The sequence below is a fragment of the Podarcis pityusensis genome, assembly GCF_964106645.2.
Source record: "Podarcis pityusensis genome assembly, chromosome: 13".
Taxonomy (NCBI): Eukaryota; Metazoa; Chordata; class Lepidosauria; order Squamata; family Lacertidae; genus Podarcis; species Podarcis pityusensis.
Genome location: NC_138038.1, coordinates 30,927,490 through 30,948,812, shown reverse-complemented (window position 1 = coordinate 30,948,812; position 21,323 = coordinate 30,927,490). Strand labels below are relative to the sequence as shown.

Sequence of the window (21,323 nt, the reverse complement as noted above, 5' to 3'; positions counted from 1 at the left end):
CTCTCCGCCCCACCGCCCGGCTTCGGAGCAGCCTTCCGAAGGCTGGCGGTGGGGCGGAGAGACCTCCTCCCGCCGCCAGGCTTCGGAGCAGCCTTCCGAAGGCTGGCGGTGGGGCGGAGAGCCCTCCTCCCGCCGCCAGCCTTCGGAGCATCCTTCCGAAGCCTGGCGGCGGGAGGAGGTCTCTCCGCCCCACCGCCCGGCTTTGGAGGAGGTCCGAGGACAGTGGGGAAGACGCGCTGCGCTTCCCCGCTGTCCCGGAGATTTCCCTATAGGCTTTCGTCTTGCGAAGGAAGCCCATGGGGAAATTTGTTTTGCGAAGCGCCTCCAAAATGGAAAACCCTTTCGTCTAGCGGGTTTTCTGTCTTGTGAGGCGTTCCTCTTGCGGGGCACCATTGTACCTGAGCTCTACAGTTAGAGACTCACCATTTCCCCAGTTGGCTTGGCCCCCAATTTCTCTTACTATAGAATTTGGGGCTGGTGGTGGAGGAAATCATTATTCTTCCCCCTTGCTACCCCCCCCCCAAAGCATAAGAGAGGGACTCCCAAGAAGGTGAAGCGGGACTTCACCCCAGGGTATCTCGGAAGCCCTCGAGGCAGCGACGCCTCCACCCCCTGGAAACAGCAGGAAGGGAGAGCGAGAGCCCTCGAGGCAGCGACGCCTCCACCCCCTGGAAACAGCAGGAAGGGAGAGCGAGAGCCCTCAAGGCAGCGACGCCTCCACCCCCTGGAAACAGCAGGAAGGGAGAGCGAGAGCGCTCTTGTGCCCCGGTCCTGCTTTGAGTGCTTCTCATTGACGCGTCTGCTTGGCCACTCACTTTACATGGGCCCTTGTGGCCTTGATCCAGTAGCCGGGTCCTTCTTTGGAAAGAGCGTGCGCCTCCTAAGCACGTGCAGAGCGCCTCCCTCCGCCCCTGCCACGGGGAGCTCAGCCTGCACGTGGGCAGGCCCTTTGCGTCACGTGCGCTTGGCGCGCTGCTCTTTCCAGCTTCCTCCCCTCCGGGCCAGCGGCTCCACCTCTTTTCCTTTGCCTCTTTGAGCCGCTTAATTCCCAGCAAGGAATTAGCAGGCTCGCTCCACCTCCTCCTCCTCCCGACTTTGCTGCTGCTGCTGCGCGGCTTTTTTCCTCTACCGACGGCACGCTGTGCCTTGGAGAGGTTCCCGCTTCCTCGAGGGGGGCCGGCCAAACGCGCCCCCCAAAATGTTGCGCCCGGTGCGGCCGGCACCCCTGGCACCCCCCACGCTACGCCACTGCTTGAAGTGCCACATTCTCATAACTGTTAGGTGGATTTGTAGCTAGCTGATTGACTAAACCCAAAACTAATGACTGGAGAAAAACTAGTTACATAAATGTAAATGTATCTTATTACCTATAAGAAAATCAAATTAATAAAATGCATGTGGTTGGATGTGAATGTCCCTAAGTCTGAATATTCTTATCTAGTGGTATAGAGTAAAAAACAATTTGAATTAAAGAAATGAATGACCAAGCCTGTTAGATAGATTCTATTCATTTATACATATTTCTGCAGCATGGACCTCCTTTTAACCTAAGTTGTAGGTCCTCATGTCTACCATATAATCCCACCTAGTATTTATTGCACTTCATATCCATTTATTCTATGCAACTGAAATATCATCATAAAGAGACAGCCTAACAAATCTTAATATGGTAGTACTGGGGGAGCATTGCAGAACCAACTAAAGCAGAATAGCTCTACCACTAATGCACAATTATTGTGTTAAGAATATGTTGCAGAATACACCTGCAATAAAAGACCAGTCTGGAGGGACCCTTAGTCTGGACGCAACCCATTATTTTTTCAGTGGCCACAGTCCAAAGCAGAGTTAAGCATGTTTAAGCTCACTGAGATCAACAGCCTTTGTCACATTTGTCTTGGATTGTGGTTATTGATTTTTAAATTAATTATCTATATCCTATCAGGAAGGCTCAGGTGGGCAAAAATTAAAATTAAAATAAGAGTCACTATGATAGCAAAATAGGGGGGGGGGGTTAAATCACTTGTAATGCACCATGTTTGGGATTTATGTTTAGAGTGGGTCACTCAGATGCAAAATATTAAGGTGAAGGGAGTTGAAGGCAGCATGGAATGGTACTTGGGATGGGAGCATCATTTGAAAATTGGAAGAACTTGCTCCCTATTTGAAAAATATTGCAGACACCCATGGTCACAAGTTCCTATGCCTAATATGAACTTGCTTGTTGCTCCTCTGAATGCTGCTCTTTCAAAGTTCTGCTAAGACCACAAGGGGGAAATTTACTTCACCCTTGTAAAGTAACATGTAAAGTAGTAAAAGAATTCTAGGAGATGATATATAATGAACTGAAAAAAAAGTTTAAAATAACTTTTTCTAAAAAACCCGAAACTTTTCTTTTAGGAATTCTAGGTGCTGAAATTCCAACGGATCAGAAAAGACTATTTATGTATGCGACCATTGCTGCTCGGACGTTACTAGCCCAGAGATGGAAAGAAGACCCTACCAGAGAAGAATGGCAGATTAAGTTGATGGACTATGCCAAAATGGCAAAAATGACTGGAAGAATCAAAATTCAGGAAGACCAAATTTTTAATAAGGAATGGGGGAAAATATGTAATTTACCTTAAAAACCATTGTAAACAGTTCAAATTATTAGTAGGATTGGAGTACCACTTATAGTTTAATGTTGAATTTTGGTTATAATGGAGATTTAATAGATTTGGATTAATAGGCAAGATGAGGGAGGAAAGGTTAATCTAAGGACCCACAAAAGGGAGGAGGAAAACCCAGGAGATTCTTTGGAATTCTTTTTCTGTGTTTGTTGTTTGATAATTGTTTGTAAATTTTAAAATCTGAAAAAAGAATTAAAAAAAAGGAAAAGAAAATTTACTCCACCCTTTCTGGATACAGATAGATAAAGATATAGATATGGATGATATAGATATAGATAGATGCATGTGATGTGAAATCACATGTTTAAGTTACACATAGGCCCTGATAGTGATCTTAGCTGTCTACTCCCCTACTCCCCAGACCTTAGTAAGATAACTCTAAGATGGAGTTTGTTATTTATTGGCTGAGTTTTTATTTTTTCATCTTTCCCTTGCTAGCCACAGCAAGGAATGGTTGACACTTTGGTAAGAGTTATGGAAGTACAGGAATATAATAATATTGCTCCTCTCCCTCTGTCTTCACTCATTCTTTGAATATTTAACAATATCTGCAGATCTCAGTTTTGGGGTGTTACTAATATTATAGTCACTACTGTATAGTGGTTCAGGAGAATTTAGCATTTTTTCTTTGGAAAGTAAGCTAAATAATAGATGAAAAATCTTCTTCATTAACTGATTATTTGATGTTTCACAATTTAGCACAATCCCCAACTTGTCTGTGGAGAGAAAAATCTGAGCTTCCAGAATGCAATGTGTTATTTCTTTCCAAGAACATTCAGAAATGCAACTTGCATTTCCCTGTTTCTGAAGCTGTAGATGAGGGGATTCAGAAAAGGAGTGATGATGGTGTATAACACAGAGATCACGCGCTCCTGTTCCATGGAGCGGCTGGAGGAAGGAGACATGTAGGTGAAGATGGCTGTGCTGTAGAAGATGCTCACCACAGTAAGATGGGAAGCACAGGTTGAGAATGTCTTGATCCTACCCTGTGCTGAATGAATTTTGAGTACAGCTGAGACAATGAGGATGTAGGAGAGTACAATCAAGGAGACTGTTGTTATCATTATGCTTCCGGAGATTATGAAAGTCACCAACTCAGCAAGGGAGGTATCCGAGCAGGAGAGGTGCAGGAGAGGTGGGATGTCACAAAAGAAATGCACAATCTTATTGGAGCCACAGAAGTCCAGGGAGAATATAAAAGATGTGTTGACAATGGCATTGATATTTCCAATGGTCCACGAAGCAGCCAAAAGCCACCTGAGGATCGGCTGGCTCATGAGCAAAGTGTAGCGCAGTGGGTGGCAGATGGCGGCATAGCGATCATATGCCATGACAGAAAGGAGGGCGCCTTCCGTGGCAGCTGTGGTTAGAAAAAAATACATCTGGATCACACAGCCTGCAAAGGAGATGGTCTTGTCCTTGGACAGAAGGTCCCACAACATCTTTGGCACGGTGGTGGTGATGTAGCAGATCTCTGTAAATGACAGGTTGCTCAACAAGAAGTACATAGGAGTGTGGAGGTGCTGGTCAGCCTGTATTAAAATAATGATGGTTAGATTCCCTGTTAAGGTGATTACGTAGATCATCAGTCCAATAGCAAAGAGGAGGCTCTGGAGTTTAGGGTCATCTGACAGTCCCAAAAAGATGAATTCTTTCAGAGTGGTTTGGTTTTTCCTTTCCATTTTGCCATGGATTTCTATCTCCAGAAGGCATCAGGACTCCTCAGAGGGCTTCCTTCACTGTACAAAGAGCTGCACATTCAGGAGAGTGGGGGGGGGGGACATAATAAGAGGGGTTAAGTATTGACAACTGTTTAAGGGGACTTTAAAGTCTGACACAGCTACTGATAAAATGTTAGCACTGATTGCACTTCATAAAAATGGCTATTGGGAAGACTCCATGGATGGTTTTCAATCATGCTGAGTGATTGATTGTGGGGGGCTAGATATATTTCCCTCCAAAGCAGAATGGATAACAACTTCTCAAACATCCTTGTCCTGTAACAAGTGGTGTGGCTTAATTGTTTGTGTCATGTGAACAATTTGTTCTCCAGGCATTGTGTTGTCTTGCACCTGTGTCTCTCTTTGTGTTCCATCATTATGTGTTGATCTATGAGGTTCTGAAAGAAGGAAATAAGAAGCCAAATCTCTCTGATTAAGTTCATTTCCTCTATACCTGTCAATTATGTGGAGACAAACTACTGTGCTACTGGAGCTAAATCAGGGTTAGTGTGCGTATAACACAAAAGGACACTTCCCTCCTTCCAACTGAGAAGACCTATGGATTCAAAAATTTAGTGTCAGAGACCTCCTGGTGAGCCCTTACTCTTTGAGCTTCAGACTTTTGCTATCATTAGCTCTCATCCTGTTTTGTTTATTTGCTGTACTGTTACATCCAGCCTAGCACTATGCATTTATCCCTTCTCCCTGTAAGTCACCACTGAGGTAATTGGCCTCAGACCTTCTCCAGCTTTTTCTCGGTCTTCTTACTTTCCCTCCATTGCAATGGCTACCAGCTCTGCTTCTCCTAGTCTCCTCTTGTTCCTTCCCTCTCTTCTACCATGTCATGGCCTCCAACTCCTGGTCTATCCTGACTGACCAGTTGAGACCAAGATTTAAAAAGAAGCAGACCATTTGCCTCAGCACTACCTCTCTATGTTTGGATTAAATAGAACAAATGTGTATTGATATATTGGTTATCCCTTCTGTATTCTATTTTCCCATATATCATATAAATTCCTCCAATGACCCCTTTGTTAGTTTGTCTTTGGTCTAACAACTGCTACTGAATGAAAGCAAAGGACAGATCAAGTTAATCCACACTCATTCCAGTTTCATGAGCATCCCAGGAGCCCTTACTACACACCAAGCACATATTGGGATAAAGCAGTGAATCTACTGTTCAAAGGGGGAGGGGGAGGGGGAGGAGAAGCCAGCATTTCCTTTAGTGTGCCCAAGTTCTTGAACATGCCTAAATAACCCTGTTGGACTCTAGCCATAAACTCTTCAGGCTCAAACTAGACATGAAGGCACCAGATCCATCCCTTTCAGTGGGGGGAGGGTCTGTCTAAAATCATATGAAGCAGGGGAAGGAAGTCCAATTGTGAGAGTTAAAAGAGAAAGAGAAACAAACCTCATTCCATTGCTAAGATGTCAATTCTGAAGACATACAGTAAATGAATCAACATTTCATTTTGGGTGCCTTTTTATTTGCTGTCCAGCATCTCTTCTTGTTGACAACTGCATAGTAAGATGCTTGTGTTATGCTAACTTCAGATTATTTCACCGTGGGGCTGTTGAAATTAGTCCCATTGAGGAATGTAAAGAATCTACTTGAGTCGTTAAAATATTCTCAAGTGGGAGCAGCTCAAAGAGCTGAGAGAATAAGTACAGTGGATATCTATCGGAAAGGCCATGAGACAATTTTGTGTTTTTACATTTCCTAATCTTAATTTAAAGCATTCCAAAATTCTAATAGAAACATACAAAAATGTGGTTTATGACCAGTTCAGAAATCCTTAATGATATGTTTGAAGAGCAAATATGTCATGCCATGTATTTTTATACTTTTTGTCCCTAAATTGTTTTTGTTTTAAAAAAGCGGAATTGTTTTTATAAAGCGGAATTGGAATGCTGTAATGTAAGTGGAGTAGCAACAATGCTTTCTCTCTCTTGCCATTTATTGCCATGGCAGAAGTTTGGGTAGAGGACACTGAGAAGAAAATTGTGGTTTTAAACAATTGCAAAAGGTATGAATAAAGGAGAGATGAAGGGACATTGAGAGGTTGTTTTTTTTTAAAGAAAAACCCCAAACATAACAGTTTTTAACAATGAGAAGTATAACACAGATGATAACACCAAAAAGTGAAAACAACTGAGCCTTTCCAAACACCCTTCTTACTGTACTGAAATGTTGTTTTAAACAATCACTTCCCCTCTCAGTGTCATCCCCTGCAAACTCCACACAAACCTCTGCCATTATTTAAAATGGCTACTTTTTCCCTTTCAGAGTCCCTTCCTTCTTGCTGTACTCAAACTTCTCCTTCTTCCATTTATCAGCTGCCTCATGTGAGATAGATAAAGGATGTGGAGCCCTCAAATATTCCATAGTACTTTACTCAAACCTCTGCCATTGCTTAAAACTGACACTTTGCTCTAAGTTCTCTACATTCCTGCTTTAAATTCTTCTGCTGTTTTAAACCACAACTTCCCTCCTCTCAGTGATTTTCCATTCTCGCTCCTGTACCACAGCCACTGCTGTTGTACAATCTGCCTTCATTTTTGCTCCCCTATCCTACTCTGCCTTCATGAAAATTCAGGACTGTGAAGAGGTACTACAAATCCTCCAATAGGGGTGAATGATGACAGCCTTACATTTTTATTATATAATAATAATAATAATAATAATAATAATAATAATAATAATATCTTTATTGTCATTGCCCCCTTCGGGGACAACGAAATTACTTGACTGCTCCATAAAAACACTAATTAAACAATACAGTATAATACAGCAAGGGAGATTAGATGACTTTCAAAGTCCGGGCTTCCCATTCAGGGCCGAGATCGCTCTGGAGAAGAAGCTGTTCTTAAGACGGCTCGTTCTTGTCTTCATCGTCCTGTATCTCCGTCCCGACGGCAAGAGCTCGAAGAGACAGTGACCAGGATGCGATGGATCTTTTACTATGTCCAGTGCCTTCCTATGGCACCTTGTGGCATAAATCTGCTCTAAGGTGGAGAGTGGGCAGCCAACAATGCTCTCTGCTGCCTTAACAAACCTGCACAACCCCATCCTGTCCTGGGTAGTACAGCTTCCGTACCACACACATAAGCCATAAGTGAGCACGCTCTCAATGGCACAGTGATAGAAGGCAAGCAGCAGTTTCTGCGGAAGATGGTTTTTCCTTAGTATTCTCAAAAAGTACAGTCTCTGCTGCGCCTTCTTCACAAGCCCCCTTGTGTTGACACTCCAGGACAGATCCTCTTGTAATTCAATGCCCAAAAATCTGAACGTTGTTACCCTCTCCACACAGACCCCATCAATCAAAAGTGGCTGGACGTTGCTCTTCTGTCTCCTGAAGTCCACCACAAGCTCCTTTGTCTTCCTTGTATTTATGAGCAAGTTGTTAGCTCTGCACCACTCTGTCAGCCGCTCCACCTCATCTCTATAATCCGTTTCACCCTCCCTTTCATGGATGAGCCCAATCACGGTTGTGTCATCTGCAAATTTAACAACCCTATTACTAGGGTGAGTAGCGACACAATCGTACGTGTAGAGAATATAAAGGAGCGGACTGAGTACGCATCCCTGTGGTGTTCCTGTGTTTGTTACATATATAGAGAAATATGTAACAAAACAAATTTCTTTAGTACATTGTACATTAAGGTGTGTAATAAACAAGAGAGATTTCTGAAAGAAATTAGAAATTTAATCAATTTCTAATCTCCAATATCTAATGCTTTCAACCACCATTTCATCAGTGTAGGTGAAAAAGAAGATTTCTATCCACGAGCTAATACAATTTTAGCTGCTACAAAGGAATTCACAATTCAAATGCCCCATAAAAATAAGCATCTCAAGAGCTGAATATATTATTTTCTTGGTGTTTTGAGAGCTTGTCCACAATCTTTGAGGATATCCAGCCAGGTCTCAGTCAGCACAGACCCATTGAAATCAATTAAGCCCAAAGGCTCAGTTCCACATATGACGAACATTGGATGCACCTCTTCATTTGTAGGTCTAAATTGAAAAGTTTCAGCAAAATCCTTCCTTTTGAGATGGTAGGGGAAGCTCATTTAATTCTTCTGAAACATCCACTCCAATTTCAGGGTGATAACCAGCAACACTTCAATGCCTGTATCTAGTGGTTCAGGGTGGATTCTGTTGGGTCTACATACCAAAGCCAATGTTCAAACCTGTCCACATTCTAATAGCTCTCCAGCTTTTTCAACCATAGAGGATGGTGGGCTGACTCCCACTTCACAAAGCCACTGATTATACATGCAAAGCACTCTATTATCTGGTTTTCCTCCTCAAAAATGAGAAGGTTGTTGGACTTGTTGGGAGTGTTGTTGGAGGAGTGGGAGAACCCATGAAACACAGAAAAGGAAAACTGCCTCATGTTTCCATGGACAATGATCCTGGACCTTAAGGCTGTATTGCAGGGGTGGGGAGCCTACGACCCTCCAGATGTTACTGGACTCCAACTTCCATCAATCCCAGATAGAATGATCAAAGGGCTATAGGATTTGTAGTCCAGAAACAACTGTAGGGCCACAGGTTGCCCACTTCTGCTGGGTTGGGTTATCTATTTTTGTTACTGATTGGAATAAAAAAGAGCATTAATGGTGACAAATAAATATAACAAAATGTGTAAATGTTCACATTTCAAATAAACATTTCAAATATTTTTCAACTTGTGTTACTGATTTTCTTTTGCTGAATTGTTCAAGATTCCAGGCCCATTTTCTCTATGTGTGTGTTCCAAACAGTCTACGAAGAGCACTTTGCACATCCTTGTTCCTGAAGCTGTAGATTAGAGGGTTCAGCAGAGGGGTGATGATGGCATAGAGCACAGAGACCAGCTGCTCCTGTTCAGTGGAATGGCTGGAGGATGGAGTTAGGTAAGTGAAGATGATGGTTCCATAGAAGATGCTCACCACAGTGAGGTGGGATGCACAGGTGGAGAAAGCTTTGATCCGACCCCGAGATGTACGTATTTTGAGCACAGTGAAGACAATGAAGATGTAGGAGAGTAGAGTTAGGAAGAAGGACATGGTAATGCCACATCCAGAGACTGTAAAGGTCACCAGTTTGCTCAGTCTTGTGTCAGAGCAGGAGAGGTGCAAAAGGGGAGGAATGTCACAGAAAAAGTGCTCTATTTGGTTTGAATTACAGAAGTCAAGGGAGAAAACCAAGGCTGTGTTGATGATAGAGTTGAAGTTGCCAACAGTCCATGAAACTGTTAGCAATCCTTTACAGGTTGGCTGGCTCATCAGCACGGTGTAGCGCAATGGGTGGCAGATGGCTGCATAACGGTCATACGCCATGGCTGAGAGGAGTACACACTCTGTGCCTCCTAAAGTGACAAAGAAATACATCTGGAGAGCACAGCCAGTGAAGGAGATGGTCCTGTCTCCTGACATGAGGTTCCAGAGCATCTTTGGGACAGTGGAAGAGGTGTAGCAGATCTCAATGAATGAAAGGTTGCCAAGGAGGAAGTACATTGGTGTCTGGAGGCACCGGTCCACACAAATCAAAGTCATGATGGCTAGATTTCCTACTAAAGTTAGCAGATAGATTAAAAGTACTAAGGAAAAAAGAAGTTTCTGTTGGGCTGGATCACTGGATAAGCCCAGGAGGATGAACTCTGTGACAACCGTGTGGTTCACCTTCATTCTGCTCATCTTTGACCATCTTTTATGATAGGGCTATAAGACTCCTTGTACCTGAAGCACAACAGCAGATGTCATAAATGTACACTATTAGTGAGAAACAACATCGAGAAGTTAATTTAGAATTTTCTAGGTTTCACCAAATAAATTTCTGGAGAATTATGGAACTGATTGTAGCCGGCAGGCGCATTGTTAGGTACTTAAAGCACTTAGCACAGAGAGACCCGTGACACCATAATCTCATTCCAGAAAAAGATGTTGATAAAGATAGTATTTTCTTAAATCTCACATACCAGTTTCAGTAGCTTGCTGGTCTACTTCTGCCTCCTCCACGATGCAGCTGCAAACTACATTACACCAAGTGTAGTAAATAATGCAGCGAGGTGTTCCTAGGGGATTGTGTGAATGTCTACTACTTGATCTCTACAGACAGAATTAGTAGTTACTCATGGAAGGTTTCCTCTAAGGACAGCTTAATATACTGTACAATCAGCACTGAGGATCTTATCAGACCTTTTGCTAACCACTGAAACACAAAATTGACATTGGGATTTTCCATCAGCCTGTATTGTCATGATAATTTTGTTGTTGTAGAAACAACTGGAAGATATATAGCTGGATATCCTGTACATATAACTTCAGCAGCATTAGGCTAATTTGTCCAATAAGGCTCATGGCAAAAGGAATTCTGTACACTGCGTTGAATTTTTAGCTCTACCTTCTGATTTGTGAATGTTATTAACTATTCTACATGTCACACTTGGCATATCTAATAAAAATATCTTGTTCATTGATTTCAGTAGGACTTGGTACTGGAGTAGTCAAAGTGTTGTCATCATGGTGTTGTTGGAATCCAACTCCCAAAATCCACAGTCATCATGGTCAACAGCCAGAGATGAGACTTGTACTCCAACAATATCTGGAGAGCACCATGTTGGCCACTCCTGACTTAGGATATCACCCAATGTCTTTTAAACTAATCTGATGAATTTTGTGGTAGATCTTAACTTTTCAATTTACTGGTCCCATATCTATTATCTGTTCTTCCCTAGTGCTCTCTGAAGTGCTCCCTGCACTTCCTTGTTCCTGAAGCTATAGATCAGGGGGTTGAGCATGGGTGTGATGATGGCATACAGCACAGAAACTAAGCGGTCCTGTTCCATAGAATGAGTGGAGGAGGGCCGTATGTAGGTGTAAATGATAGTACCAAAGAAGATGCTCACCACAGTGAGGTGGGAAGCACAGGTGGAGAATGCCTTGATTCTACCATGAGCTGTGCGGATTTTGAGCACTGAGGAGACAATCAAGGCATAGGAGAGAAGGGTCAGGCAGAATGGCACAATGATAACACACCCAGAGATGGTGAAGGTTATGAGCTGGCTGACAAATGTGTCAGAACAAGAGATGTGCAGAAGGGGAGGTATGTCACAGAAGAAGTGGTCAATCTCATGGGAGTGGCAGAAATTTAAGGAAAAGACCATTGCTGTGTTGACCATGGAATTGAAGTTGCCAACAGCCCATGAAACTGCCAGCAGACTCCTACGTACTGGTGGGCTCATGAGCAGAGTGTAGTGCAATGGGTGGCAGATAGCTGCATAGCGGTCATATGCCATGGCTGAGAGGAGCACACACTCTGTGCCCCCCAACGTGACAAAGAAATACATCTGCAGTGCACATCCTACAAAGGAGATTTTCTTGTCTCCCAACAAGAGATCCCACAGCATCTTGGGGACTGTGGTAGAAGTGTAGCAGATCTCAATAAAAGAGAGGTTTCCCAGGAGGAAGTACATGGGTGTGTGGAGGCTCTGGTCCACCCGAATTAATACAATGATGGCCAGATTCCCCGACAAAGTCAATAGATAGGCTGAAAGTCCTAAGGCAAAGAGAAGCATCTGATTCTTCACATCAATAGAGAATCCCATGAGGATAAACTCTGTGACACTTGTTGTATTCTGTCTTCCCATAGATTTGAGGGAGTCCATCTTTGGTCAGGATAGTGAGCCTTCCTAAGTGGGAGGGGAGGTCACAGCAGTTTGATCTGTTAATGCTGGTAGTTCTGTAAATAAGAAGCAGTGAGTCAGTTAGGTTGTTTGCAAATAAGCTTTTATTGTTCACCTACAGTTGTCATTGTAATTTCACAGAATGTCTAGGCCAGGGCAGAAGGCATCCTGTGGGTAACTGCAGTCAAATATAACTAGCTAGCTTAGGGCTAGTTAATGCATGAATGGGCTAAGACCATAGAATTGTATTCTTAGACTCAGTTAGGTCACACCCCCTCACCTCTGGTGAAGTGAAACTTCCTTCTTCACTTGCTTTCACCATGTGAATTCATCAAGATAGGATGTGATTGAACTTGCTCTCTAAAAACTCAGACCATGTGCTTAGAACTATTTCACTATTTTTGTATACTATTCTGGTGTTATTTGCTTCCAGAAAAAAATCTGTTTGCAAATAACATGAAAATATGTGTTAAATCTGCAATATATTCCACCATATTTCCAGAAGCGGCTGTTATGTTGTATGAAATGTCCAATACAATGTGGCAGTTAATAGTTAGTGAAGCAATGGGAAAATAAAATAAACTGCTGTATCAATGTAGAGTAGACTACTTGAAATCAATGACATTAAGTAACTTCAGTCCCTTGATCTTAATGGATCTATTCTGGGTATGCCTATGTACTGATGGGTATGCCTATGGCAATGTACTGATGGGAGCATTAAAATGCAGTTTCCCCATAGGATAAAAAGTATTAATGCTAAATAAATCAGGAAACATGATTACAGGATAATTCTGTAAAATTACTTTAGAAATCTATGCACATTATAAAGCAAACCTAAAACATTTACAAATCTTTAAACAAGAAATACAAGGAAACATTTAAAATGTAAAAAATAATCAATAAACAATTCATGATTCCAAGGCTATTAAGAAAATCTTAAGTGCCAGAAAGCCATATTTGAACAACTCCCCTTTCTCTGCTACATAGGATGCTAAAAGGGCACTTGTAGAGGCAGGTTTCATTCCTAGTCATGGGTTGGTATGCAGCTAAAATGTTCAGAACAAGTTCTGCATGTTTCCTACCCACTTCTACAAATGCACAACTGGTTATTACCAAGAACAAAAAGGCATTCCATATTTCTGACACAGATGCCCTATGTCTCTCTCCAGGAACCCAAAGACACTTCCACAATTACATGAATATGCTGTCATGAACAGGGTTTGGGGAGGGGGACAGGACTGGAGAGGAGCAGTTCCCTGGATAAGTGCATATGAGACCTATAAGCTATTCTGGTATGAACTCCAAAACTTTTATTTAGAGCACAATGCTACCTCCCTCCCTCCAATGTTAATGGGTGGTGTGGTGTCCGGATGCTGTCAGCGGCTCCCGGCTGGTTGCCCAAGACAAGGAAAGGTTTCTTACCATCCTTTCTTATTTCAATATTCACAGAGAGAGGCTATAGAACCCAGCCTCTTGGATAATGGCATTGTCCTGAGTGAATCTCCACCCCCCGTCTCTCTCACTTCACCATTCGGCACTTCTATGGGTGTTGCTATGTGCCTTCTGTCTTTGAGCTCTTTGCTCTCTTACTTTCAAGGCTCACCGGGTTCTGGGAGATGGATGGTCCGGGATGCTTTCTAATGACACAGTGTCAGCCAGCCACTGTTCCCCTTCTGCCTCCTCCTCCTCCTCCTCTCCCATTATTTCCCAACTTTCCCCCTCATCTGCCTCTGAGCTGTGACCTCCCGCAAACCACTGTTGTAAATCTATACTGTCTTTCTCTTCCTCCTCCCTGGAAGGGTCAGGAAGGGGAGGCAGTCTCCACCATTCCTCCTCTGCCCAGTCCCTGACAGGTGGGTATGTCTACTTGGTGACAACACTGAAGTTAAGAAGAAGGAAGGGTTAGTTAGCTTGCCTCCCCCCTTCCTTTTCATGGTGCAGGCAGTGCTGGATTACCAAATAGGCAGAGTAGGTGCCGGCCTATGGGTGCCATGCCTGTTAGGGGCTCAGCGACAACAGATCAAAATAATATTGATTTGATCTTGAAATTGGTTTATTAAAATTGTTGGTTGGTAAAATCAAAAACATAATAGGAGATAATTTGTGAGGGGCCCCTGAGATTTTGACTGCCCAGGGACCTCCACAGGGTTTAATCTGGCACTGGACTCAGGCTATAGCCTATATCTGCTGCCCTAGTCAGGGTGATGGGAGTTGTGGTCCAGCAGTCTCCAGAGGGCCACAGGTTTCCCATCTCTGGAGTAGACCTTTATTTCCGTTGCCCACAAAGGACTGTAAACACTACAAGAAGTCTGTCTCCAACTATTAAAACATCTGTTATATTGGCCATTAGTTAAAGAAGAAGTATGTTTATTAATAAAACAAAAGGTGGCATTTGTAGAAGAGTGAAAATAGAAAGAGACACCTTAAACAGGATCACATTTTGTATCTCAGAACAATCCCTGAAGCTGCCCACTGAGCTGTTTTCACAGTCCAGAAAACATGAGAAGAGCCATAGTTGAACAGGTAAGAACGTCATTTCTTACCTGTTACTATGTATGCTGCTTCAGAATGTAAAAGAGATACTACTGTTACCAGCCATTGCCAATGGGTGCTTCTTTCTTGGCACTGGAATTATCTCATAATAAGAATAAGAATAAGAATAAGAATAAGAATAAGAAGAATATTTTTTATTTATACCCCACCCTTCCCGGTTCAGAAAACCGGGCTTAGGGTGGCTAACAACAAATTTAAAACACTTAATTGTAAAAGCAGGATCAAATACAGTCTAAAAACATGAATAACAATAAAATTCTCATCACCTTGAGAAGTCAAAATTCTTCCTGCCCTAGGCCCCAGTTGTTCTGGGGTGGCTTTTATCTGTTATCTGAGAACCTTCATCTCTTCATTGAATATCTACTACAGCCATCCTTTTGCTGTTTTTCTTTTTTAAAACCAAGACTATTTCCTCTGGGGCTGCAAGGTATAATGGGCATGAAGAAAAAGAGAGCACATGGATGATCATTAGCACTGCCTCTTGGGAGAGGGAGAAATAAGTTGATCCAGAAATAATAATAAATAATGCTTGTGGCCTTGGAAGTAAAGTAGACTTGGGGCTGCCGAGTTTGTCAATAATTGCTCCCGGGGGATACTGTGAATCAAAGAGGACTACATCTTCCTTTAAAAGTGTGGCTGCTGCTCACTGATTTCTCCCATGGTGTCACAGTAGTATGTACTTAAATCAGCACTGCCTTATGATGTCATTTTGCTCAATGGCTCCCAATCCCATCTCCGTGTTTTGGTGACAGCTTGTGCACAGGAGAGGGGCATACGGTTTTGGAGAAACTCCAAACTTAGTGGTGTCACATGGATTTTATGATACAGTACCAGGAGTAGCCATACAGTGAAGGCCCTGACAAGGACCTGCGGTCCACCAGGTGTTGCTTTCCTGATCATTAGGGCTGATGGGAGTTGGAGTCCAATGACATTTGGAGATCACAGATTCTTGCCCCTTCATTATAAATTCTTGTAAGGCTATTTTTATTTTATTTTACCAGAAATCAAAACACAGTTTACACTTATGAATTTAATGGATTTATTATCCACCCTTCACCATAAGATCCCAGGATAAGTTTACAGCCATATAATAATAAGCCATTAAAATAAACTTAAAAGTTTACATTCCGATATTAAATACAGTGGTAACTTGGGATGCGAACAGGATCCGTTCCGGAGCCCTGTTCACATCCCAAATGGAATGCAAGACATGACAGCGCGTCTGCGTGTGCACGGGTCGCATTTCGGTGCTTCTGCGCATGTGCATGATGTCATTTTGACGGTCTGCGCATGCGTGCACAGCGAAACCCGGAAGTAACGGGCTCCATTACTTCCGGGTCACCGCGGAGCGCAACCCAAATTTGCCTAACTCGAAGCGTATTCATCCCAAGGTATGACTGTATTAAAATAAATTATTTTAACACTGCATTAGTAGCCAACAGTTTTACTAGCATAAAGCAAGTCAGTGTAATGAAGCTGGCATAAAGTTACACCAGAGCTAAACCCCTTTCAGCATCAGGGATGTTGTCGCTGCTGCTCTGCCAAAAGTTGGCAGAGGGGGAAACAACCTTTTCAAATAGTGTCCTATGCCAGCTTGTCAGGTCATGTAACTGAGCTGCATGGGCTTAGAAAACAGACCCCAACCCTCTGGTTCCACACCAGGAAATAATAATAATAATAATAATAATAATAATAATAATAATAATAATTTATTATTTATACCCTGCCCATCTGGCTGGGCCTACCCAGCAACTCTGGGCGTCTTCCATAGAAACCAAAAATACAGTAAAATATCACACGTTAAAAACTTCCCTGAACAGGGCTGCCTTAAGATGTCTTCTGAATGTCAGGTAGTTGTTTATCGCTTTGACATCTGCTGGAAGGGCGTTCCACAGGGCGGGCGCCACTACCGAGAAGGCCCTCTGCCTGGTTCCCTGTAGCTTTGCTTCTCACAATGAGGGAACCGCCAGAAGGCCCTCGGCGCTGGACCTCAGCGTCTGGGCAGAATGATGGGGGTGGAGACGCTCCGTCAGGTATACTGGACCGAGGCCGTTTAGGGCTTTAAAGGTCAGCACCAACACTTTGAATTGTGCTCAGAAATGTACTGGGGGCCAATGTAGGTCTTTCAAGACCGGTGTTATATGGTCTCGGCGGCTGCCCCCAGTCACCAGTCTAGCTGCCGCATTCTGGATTAGTTGTAGTTTCCGAGTCACCTTCAAAGGTAGCCCCACGTAGAGTGCATTGCAGTAGTCCAAGCGGGAGATAACCAGAGCATGCAGCACTCTGGCAAGGCAGTCCCTCAGGCAGATAGGGTCTCAGCCTACGTACCAGATGGAGCTGGTAAACAGCTGCCCTGGACACAGATTTGACCTGTGCCTCCATGGACAGCTGTGAGTCCAAAATGACTCCCAGGCTGCGCACCTGGTCCTTCAGGGGCACAGTTACCCCATTCAGGACCAGGGAATCCTCCACACCTGCCCGCCTCCTGTCCCCCCAAAACAGTACTTCTGTCTTGTCAGGATTGAACCTCAATCTGTTAGCCGCCATCCATCCTCCAACCGCCTCCAGACACTCATGCAGGACCTTCACCGCCTTCACTGGTTCTGATTTAAAAGAGAGGTAGAGCTGGGTATCATCCGCATACTGATGAACACCCAGCCCAAACCTCCTGATGAAATGGCAACTGAAGCATAATTTAGCAGTGTCTATTATTCTGGATAGTATTTCAGGTACAGTGGTACCTCGGGTTACAGACGCTTCAGGTTACAGATGCTTCAGGTTACAGACTCCACTAACCCAGAAATAGTACCCCGGGTTAAGAACTTTGCTTCAGGATGAGAACAGAAATCATGCGGTGGTTGCACAGCAATAGCAGGAGGCCCCATTAGCTAAAGTGGTACCTCAGGTTAAGATCAGTTTCAGGTTAAGAATAGACCTCCAGAACAAATTAAGTTCTTAACCCGAGGTACCACTGTACTCAAGTGGTTAACACTAAGAGAGGTGATACAGCTGCTGGGATGAAAACTTGCAAAAGGCATTTGGATTTGAAAGCAAGCATTCTCACTATGCCTGGATGAGAGAGTTGTTTAAATTAAAGCTTGAATCTAAGCATGTTTTTGTTGTAGAAAATCCATTTGATTTCCCATTATATTCTGAGAACATATAAAAAAGAAAGCTGGCAAAATATTTCAGGAATGCTCTAGGGAGCTCTTCAGGGGCCCTTTACAAAGACATTTAGAATTTTGGAGGAGCATGCAAATTATATTGATTTCAAAGGGGAAAAGTTAAGCAAGAGATCTGAGTTTCCTATTCACAGCCGTGAGATGTTAAAGCTAACTTTGGCTTGGACATACCCATTCACATCTGCTTAAAATGGATAACTATCTTTTTTAAAAATCCTTATGGCATGATTCATCTTTCCACATTCTCTTTCTCTTTTGTTTATACTCGATGTAAATTGCATGGGTGCACATACCTGTCTACACACTAGCCATTATTCACAAAGGGAGGCTAGTGTGCATTTCGTATGGAATGATCCAAGAGCAAAATACTTTCCCACTTTTAAGTGGCTACTCTGCTTTAGTCAATGACAACAATAGATATGAACACTGTAAATATTGCTTAATATTTTAATGTGCCCACTCACTGGCATTCCAAGCAAAACAGAGCTTCTCAGTTTTTTTGTCGTGAGGTGTAACCAAGGCCTGTCTAAAGAAAAAAGCATGGGAAACTGACATTCATGTGGGTTCTGAAAATTCAGCGCCTTCTTCTATCAAGTCCTTTGCATGACTTTTCGGAAAGCCCCTTGCACATCCTTGTTTCTTAAGCTGTAGATGATTGGATTAAGCATTGGGGTGAGGATCCCATAGAGCACAGGCAATGCCCGGTCCCGCTCCTGGGAGTAAGTGGAGTTGGGACGAATGTATGTGAAGATGATGGTACCAAAATAAATGTTGACTACAGTCAAGTGTGAAGCACAGGTGGAAAATGCCTTGAGCCGCCCTTCTTTGGTGCGGATCCTTAGGATGGTCAAGACTATGTAGACATAAGACACCAGAGTAACCAGGAAGGAACCCATGATCACACCTCCACCCACCACAAAAGTAGCAATCTGATTGACCTGAGTGTCAGAACAGGAGAGCTGGAATAGGGGTGGAATGTCACAGAAAAAGTGCTGGATGACATTGTCCCGACAGAAGGACAAATGGGACATCAGGCCTGAGTGCACACCTGAGTTAGACAAGCCAAGGATCCAAGCAGCTGCTGCGAGCCAGGCACACACTTTTCGGCTCATGAGCACACTATAGTGCAATGGGTGGCAAATGGCTGCGTAGCGGTCATATGCCATGACACCCAGCAGAAGGCACTCGATGCCACCAAAGGAGATGAAGAAGTACATCTGAGAGAAGCAGCCAGCTAGGGAAATACTCTTGTCTTGAGAGAGGTAATTTATCAGCATCTTAGGGACTGTGGAGGTTGTGTACCCAATGTCCACTACAGAAAGATTGGCCAGAAAGAAATACATGGGGTTGTGAAGTCTGTTGTCCAAACTGATTATGAGAAAAATTAAAATGTTTCCAATAAGAGCCACCAGATAAATTACAAGAAAGAAACCAAAGAGAAGGACCTGGATCTCAGGATTGTCAGAGAGTCCTAGGAGGATAAATTCTGTGATGGCTGTTTCATTCAGGATCATCTGTAGTGGCAGTGTCATCTGTGAAGAAACATGGATGTAGCATTTTTCAGCTATTTTGTTTTTCCTTCCAAATTTGAGATCTGAAATGTAAGACTTAGCCACACAATTACATGTACAAGTACAGGCACTTTCAGTGCACTACAGCTCTGATTAGTTAATACACGGGAGCCTTGAGTCTGATTTCAATTCTCTTTCACTTTTCCCAACTCTGCCGCATCTCCCCATCCTAAACTCTTAGCTCTTTTATTTCTTTAGTGTTCCATGAATAAATGGAACACTTCCTTCCAGAAGCCTCAAATAAATCTCAGTAGCGTAGGAATATCTGATCCAGTCTGAGGGTTTGTGGAAGGAAGGGGCTATATTTGTTGCTGGGGAATTAAAGGACATTTAAGGAGTAGAAGTTCAGAAGGGGGACAGGCACAGGCACAGATGGAAGAGTTTGCCTCACATCTCCCCGAAGAGCTATTTCTTAATGAGAAAATTTCTGAGAACAATAATCTTTTTCATTTTCTCTTCCCAAAAAATATTTTGGAAAATGTTCGTTGAATGTTCTCCCACTTTCTGCAATGGCTCCCATCCCACCACACCTGACCTGTTGCATCCCCTAGAAGGCTCCATTGCAGAATTTCTCTAAATATTCTACACCACTTTTTGTGTCATGCACTACCCTTTTATCCAACAGCACTAGTATAATATTCTGTTGCAACATGACCCCTTATCCCACTTTCCCGAGCAGCTTGACTTTTCAAGGATGACTTCATTATGCAGTCTGTCTCCTCTCTCTGATTTAAAAATGAAGCATTGCGAAGTTTGCTGCTAAGGCTACTGCATGTTTGTCAAAAGCAAATTAACTGCAGCTTTCTCTGAATACCCAAGTTAACAAACAAACAAAAAACAAAAAAGAAAGAAAAAGAAAGAAAGAAGACCTATCATTTTGGTGTCTATCTGTATGCTGCTGTCTAATTTCTTGCAATAGATCATGACTAGCATGATCCACAACTCAGTTAAATTAAAATACTTGAATTGAAAACAGGGGTGGGGAACCTGTGACCCTGCAAATGTTATTGGACTCCAACTTACATCAGCCCCAGTTATGATGGTCAAAGTTCAGGAATGATGAAAGTTGTAGTTCAGCAACATCTGCAGTGTCACAGCTCCCCTTCTGCCGATAGAAAACAATAGAAAACAATTTGGGGGTGACATTGTAAATGGTATTACCTTTTGTGTGAAAGACCAATATATAGCAGTAATGAATCCCTTTTTACAAAAATGGAGCACAGGCAAGCATTCCAAAGTCTCCTTGGATTTTGAAAGCAGCAAGACGAAAAGTTGAGTTAGTTGTGCTTTCGTTCAACATTAAGTCTCCCACAGTTCCCAGCCAGCCAGATATTCATAAACAGGATTTGATACAGCTGGTGCTCTATGCTACCAGCATTTGTTATTAAGCAGTATACTGCCCATACATCTGGAGGTTCAATTGTTCTGTTTCTAGTGTTTGAACTGTGACTTATTTCTTTAACAATGCACACACATGCATGTGACACACACACACACACACTGCTTAATTGTAAACAAAACCTCTAAACACTTGCAAGGAATAATTTTAAAAAATACATTGAAACTGTCAGTAAAAACCAAAGCTTTAAAACAAGTTTGTTTGTTTTTTAAAAATCAGAATATGGCAAGTCAGTGCTTGATAGTGGAATCATTTAGAGAAAAATGCATGTCTGAAGTAAACATTTCGCTTGGACTGAGGAGAAGCCAAATTCAGTCTTGAGCTTAAAGACTCACACAGTGGCTATGGGGAAACTCACTATCTGTCAACCTCAGATGCCTCATCTTTAAAACTGGAATGCAACTCAACTGTGTCTTTTTGACAACTGAGAAATGTATGAAATAACATTATGTGCTAGCTCTTTATACACCATGCATTCATTGTAATCTTACTGTTCAGTGTTGCTTGCTATATTTCACTGCAGACTGTAATCCGTTCTGAATCCCCATCCTGGAA

At 42.9% G+C, this 21,323-nt stretch overlaps 4 protein-coding genes across 4 annotated transcripts; all 4 read right to left on the bottom strand.

Moving 5' to 3' along the window:
* Positions 1-3,424: 3,424 nt before the first annotated feature.
* On the bottom strand, positions 3,425-4,351 carry LOC308460963 (olfactory receptor 5F1-like; the record flags this gene model as incomplete). Its single annotated transcript, XM_080977497.1, has 1 exon — positions 3,425-4,351. One exon carries the CDS (start codon positions 4,349-4,351, stop codon positions 3,425-3,427), a length of 927 nt encoding a protein of 308 aa, XP_080833623.1.
* Positions 4,352-9,139: 4,788 nt separating this feature from the next.
* LOC308461862 (olfactory receptor 5AP2-like) lies at positions 9,140-10,075 on the bottom strand (the record flags this gene model as incomplete). The annotated part of the gene is made up of 1 exon (XM_080979027.1): positions 9,140-10,075. The coding sequence occupies one exon, from the start codon at positions 10,073-10,075 to the stop codon at positions 9,140-9,142; it is 936 nt and encodes a 311-aa protein (XP_080835153.1).
* Positions 10,076-11,008: 933 nt separating this feature from the next.
* On the bottom strand, positions 11,009-15,244 carry LOC308461512 (olfactory receptor 5F1-like). The gene is made up of 2 exons (XM_080978508.1): positions 14,883-15,244; positions 11,009-12,119 (listed from the first exon to the last, which is right to left on the bottom strand). The coding sequence occupies exon 2, from the start codon at positions 12,043-12,045 to the stop codon at positions 11,098-11,100; it is 948 nt and encodes a 315-aa protein (XP_080834634.1). The 5' UTR covers positions 12,046-12,119; positions 14,883-15,244; the 3' UTR covers positions 11,009-11,097.
* A 3,144-nt stretch (positions 15,245-18,388) lies between these two features.
* LOC308461522 (olfactory receptor 5AP2-like) lies at positions 18,389-19,330 on the bottom strand (the record flags this gene model as incomplete). The annotated part of the gene is made up of 1 exon (XM_080978518.1): positions 18,389-19,330. The coding sequence occupies one exon, from the start codon at positions 19,328-19,330 to the stop codon at positions 18,389-18,391; it is 942 nt and encodes a 313-aa protein (XP_080834644.1).
* Between the last annotated feature and the right edge of the window lie 1,993 nt (positions 19,331-21,323).